The sequence below is a fragment of the Octopus bimaculoides genome, chromosome 27, assembly GCF_001194135.2.
Source record: "Octopus bimaculoides isolate UCB-OBI-ISO-001 chromosome 27, ASM119413v2, whole genome shotgun sequence".
Lineage (NCBI taxonomy): Eukaryota > Metazoa > Mollusca > Cephalopoda > Octopoda > Octopodidae > Octopus > Octopus bimaculoides.
Genome location: NC_069007.1, coordinates 22,122,134 through 22,126,418, shown reverse-complemented (window position 1 = coordinate 22,126,418; position 4,285 = coordinate 22,122,134). Strand labels below are relative to the sequence as shown.

The 4,285-nt window shown below is 39.4% G+C and overlaps 1 protein-coding gene across 1 annotated transcript in view; it reads right to left on the bottom strand.

The window, feature by feature from the left end:
- LOC106870517 (H/ACA ribonucleoprotein complex subunit 4) overlaps nucleotides 1-4,285 on the bottom strand; it is a 14,032-nt gene that overhangs the window by 5,404 nt on the left and 4,343 nt on the right. The window contains exons 5-10 of the mRNA XM_014916632.2: nucleotides 3,664-3,913; nucleotides 3,411-3,537; nucleotides 2,769-2,899; nucleotides 2,315-2,458; nucleotides 1,595-1,715; nucleotides 460-578 (exon numbers count right to left, since the gene is read on the bottom strand). Coding sequence (XP_014772118.2) covers nucleotides 460-578; nucleotides 1,595-1,715; nucleotides 2,315-2,458; nucleotides 2,769-2,899; nucleotides 3,411-3,537; nucleotides 3,664-3,913 — 892 coding nt within the window. The remainder of the gene's footprint in view (nucleotides 1-459; nucleotides 579-1,594; nucleotides 1,716-2,314; nucleotides 2,459-2,768; nucleotides 2,900-3,410; nucleotides 3,538-3,663; nucleotides 3,914-4,285) is intronic.

Here is a 4,285-nt window from a genome sequence, read left to right as displayed (position 1 = left end):
GAAAATCCTACGGGAGCCAATCAGGCGGTACTGGCAACGGCCACGCTCAAAATGGTGCATCTCATGTGCCACCCGCACAAGAACCAGTCCAGGGGCACTGGCAACGATCTTACTTGGCTTGCCGGGTCTTCTCACGCACAGCACATTTCCAGAGGTCTCGGTCAGTAGTCATCGCCTCGGTGAGGCCCAATGTACGAAGGTCTTGCCTCACCACCTCAGCCCAGGTCTTCCTGGGCCTACCTCTTCCACGGGTTCCCTCAACTGTTAGGGTGTGGCACTTTTTCACGCAGCTATTCTCATCCATTCTCACCACATGTCCATACCAGCGCAATCGTCTCTCTTGCATATATATATATATATATATATGGTAAAGGGGCCAAGCTATTAATCAGAATTATTTCACTTCTACAAAGACAGCTAACAGTAACAACAATATAATAGCAATAAAGTTATACGTACTTTTGGTCCAAGACCCCACTTTCTTGGGTAAGTATCTCGCTCCATTATTACCCTCTTTATTTTAGCAACAATTCCATGATCACAACTTGCGATAACAGTCGTCGTCATCAGGGCAATGGCTAGAGAAAATGAGAAAGAAACGAAAAGAAAAGTTTTAAAAATTCAATCTTTAAAGTAAATCATGGTAATTGTCTTTCTGTAAATATCAGTTTTGGTGCAAACAGCAGCCTAACCGGTGACAATGAACTGGCTTCATAATCACATGGTTCATAGTTTGATTCAACTTTGCATTGCAGGGTGTTTGGGCTAAATTCGATCATTCATTTATGTCTGTTTTTCCCAAGAACAGCTTGATGTATTGGTGAACAGTCAATAGCACTGGAAAGCATAAAGACCAAAGCCGTAGTTGATATGGAAGACTGGAAGCCATCTGAATATTGGAAAAGAGTTACTTGTATCATGATTTGTGTTGGGTATCAAAATGGTGACATTATGTCCGGTGCCCAGAGCTCTGTGAATACCTTAAAGGCTGTAAAATGTGACATGCATATCATGGAAACCAACTTCTCGCAACCTGTGATGGTCTCTGGGTGTGTCTCCAGTGAGGGGGATGTCATCCTGTCCCACATCCTTCAACAGGGCCTTAAGCTTTGTGAAGCTGCTGGAAGGCTTATGTGTAGTAACGGGACCTGGCTCCTTGCCAAACCTCTAGAAAATGGATGGCAGAGAATTTCACCAGACCCAGTTTCTGGCCTCCTAATTCTCTTCATTGTAATCCTGTGGATTACTCTGTGTGTGTGTGTGTGTGTGAAGGGGGGACAGTTGAGAAAGACACCAATCTCTGCCTGCTACACCAAGACTGAGCTGGTGGCAAAGAAACAAATCTTTCGAATTGGCTTAAAACCAGCTCTGTAATAAGTGTGTGTGTGTCATTGTCTCCCAACACTGCTTGAATGATGATGGCAATCACTAAACCACACTAACACTTAACTGACCTTACATAAAAAAGAGTGGCTAACTTTCCAAAATAACAAAGTTGCTAAAGCAACAAAAGCAAAACAGATGATAGTTTTTAGACCCAAACACAAAGGGGTGAACGACTAAATTCTTTGTACAGACAATTGAGAGAACTCACCGATGCAAACAGCTTCTCCTTTGGTAGTGACTATCACAATTTCCTGGTTGATTTCAATGCCATCATCATAGCGGAGGACTCCTGGTAACATGATTTTGGCACCATAGCACACAGCATTTATCTAAACAGAACAAAACAGAGAACCAATATTATTATCATTTAATCTTCTAGTTTGATACCCTTCTTCCATTCCCACTGGCCAATCTGCTTTGAAAACTGGTCCCTACATCTAAAAAAACAGAAAAATAACTGTACATTCTCATACATTGATGTGAACTTCTCTTGATTACGGCAAATCAAGATGTTACTTTTTCACTATTTTGTCCAAATTCTACCGTTTTAAAATCCTTTTGATACGAACATGTCTGAAACTATCCCTGGTTCTGTGATACAAAATTCCTGTTTCAAACGGATCTAAATTAAAACCTTCCAAATGTTAGGAATCGATATTATTGTGTTGGCAGCAAGCTGGCAGAATGGTTAGCAGCATTTCATGCATCTTCACATTCTGTGCTCAAATTCTGCCTAGGTGACGCCACCACCAGGCTGAGCAACAGAATAACAAGCAGAAAGATGCTGTACATTAGTCTATCACAACTAAATATTGTAATATATTAGCTTATCATTAGTTTATTACAACTAAATACTGTAATACATTAATCTAAAGCTCTATTGCCTGAAATACTAACAAACTGTATAAAATGAAATAAGAATACATACGGCAGAATCTTTCATGATGACTCTCTTGTGTAAAACAAGCAAAGCTTCAAGTGGTTTTATGACCCTCCGCAAATAAGACTCATCTTTGTGGTTATCATAAACCCATTGGGCATCCATGGCATCGTGCATTGTGACCAAACCATCCTGTCAAGTGAAAATAAGCAAAGCATTTTTTAAATATTTCTTTTTTTTTTTTTCAGTTTCTATCTATCAGGTCCACTCACAAGGCTTTGGTCAACCTGAGGCTACAGAAAACAATTTCCCAAGGTGCCACGCAGTGGGACTGAACCAGGAACTATGTGGTTAAGAAGCAAGCTTCTTAACACACAGCCATGACTGCACCCATTAAGTTATGTAAAGTTTGTACATTCAAATATATGTAAATGTGAATGTGTGTGTGTGTAGTTAGAGGAGAATGTGTGGCTGTGAGAGTGAAAGAAGGAGAGACAAAAACCTTTTCTGATTGGATCCCAGACCGCACTCTTCGTAATTCTTGCATTTGACCACCAACACCAACCATAAGTCCCAAGTGAACACACATGGTACGGATGTAGGTTCCGGCTTCACAGCTCGCCCAAAATATCCCTGAAAATTAAATTATACAAAACAACAATTAATCCTTTAGCATTCAGATTATTTTGTCAAATGTAATGCTTATTTATTCACATTGTTCTGAATTAATCATGTATTATCTTGTAGCTTTGAGATTTCAATGTGATTGTTTATTTTTAGAACAACATTCTAGTGTTGGTGCAAGAGACCAGTTTGGACATGAAACAGAATATTTTGACCGGACATGACTGGTTTAAATGCTAAAGGGTCAACTCTTTAGCATTCAGATTACTCTTGTCAAGTATAATGATTTAAACGTAGGTGGAGCCCTGCGGACTTGCAGGTTTATGAGGAGGACATAATCACTTTAATAAGATTAAATAACACTAATTTGTTGGGCTTTAGAAAATCTTTGGAGGCGATGAAGGAATATCTCAGAATTCTTTTGCTAATGAGAGTTGTGCTGCTTCTAAGTTCAACAGTTTGTGTCATTTTCAGTACATTAAGTCAAAGATTAGTGACAACAACATCAAAACATTCTTACCAAGGGCATTGTCAGCATCATATTCAAGTAATTTACACTCATACACTGTCCGAATCCGAAGTTGTCGCTTAACTGCAGAAATAAGGGGAGGGCGTTGAAACAAGGCTCCCTTTAGTCGTTCCAGGCACTAAAAAAAAAAAGGAAATATAAAAAGCTCCTGTCGGCCCATCCAACCCATGCCAGCATGGAAGGAGGATATTAAACGATGAGGATGATGATGATGATTAGCAGATTACGTAAAATTTGATCTTACCTGAATAATTTTTGGCTCTTCTCTCACGATACTGTGAAGCTTGAAAATGCAAACATATTCTTTACCCGCACTCTGTTGAGATTTCACAATACGAGTTGCTCGTCCGATGCATACAATAAGACAACCTGTGACTTTTGGATCAAGAGTACCACCATGACCTGTTTTCTCGACACGTAAAATCCGTTTTAACCAAGCCACTACTTCATGGGACGATGGATTGGCTGGTTTGTCCAAAGTCATAAAACCAGCACTAAAAAACAAAAGACGAAACAAAAGTGATAAACAAATCGAAGAAGACAGAGGAAAAGTTGTATAAGTTTAGCCTTTGGTCAGCCATCATTGAATCAAAAGTGTTTCTCCACCCTTACAACTCTATTGTATGGAAGGCGGACATTGAACGATGGTGGCAATGATGAATGTTAATAGAATAATAATATGTAAGATGGTAAGCTGGCAGAGTCGTTAGTTCACAATTTATTAATTGAGCATGATCGACACCCTTCTTCTATTAATTCAACTGACTACATTCCTTCCCCCTAGATACATATCATTTTATATAATGTAGGTAGGGTAAAATCCAAGTTGTCCCTCAATGCTTTGAGTTCAAATTCAACTCTGTCTT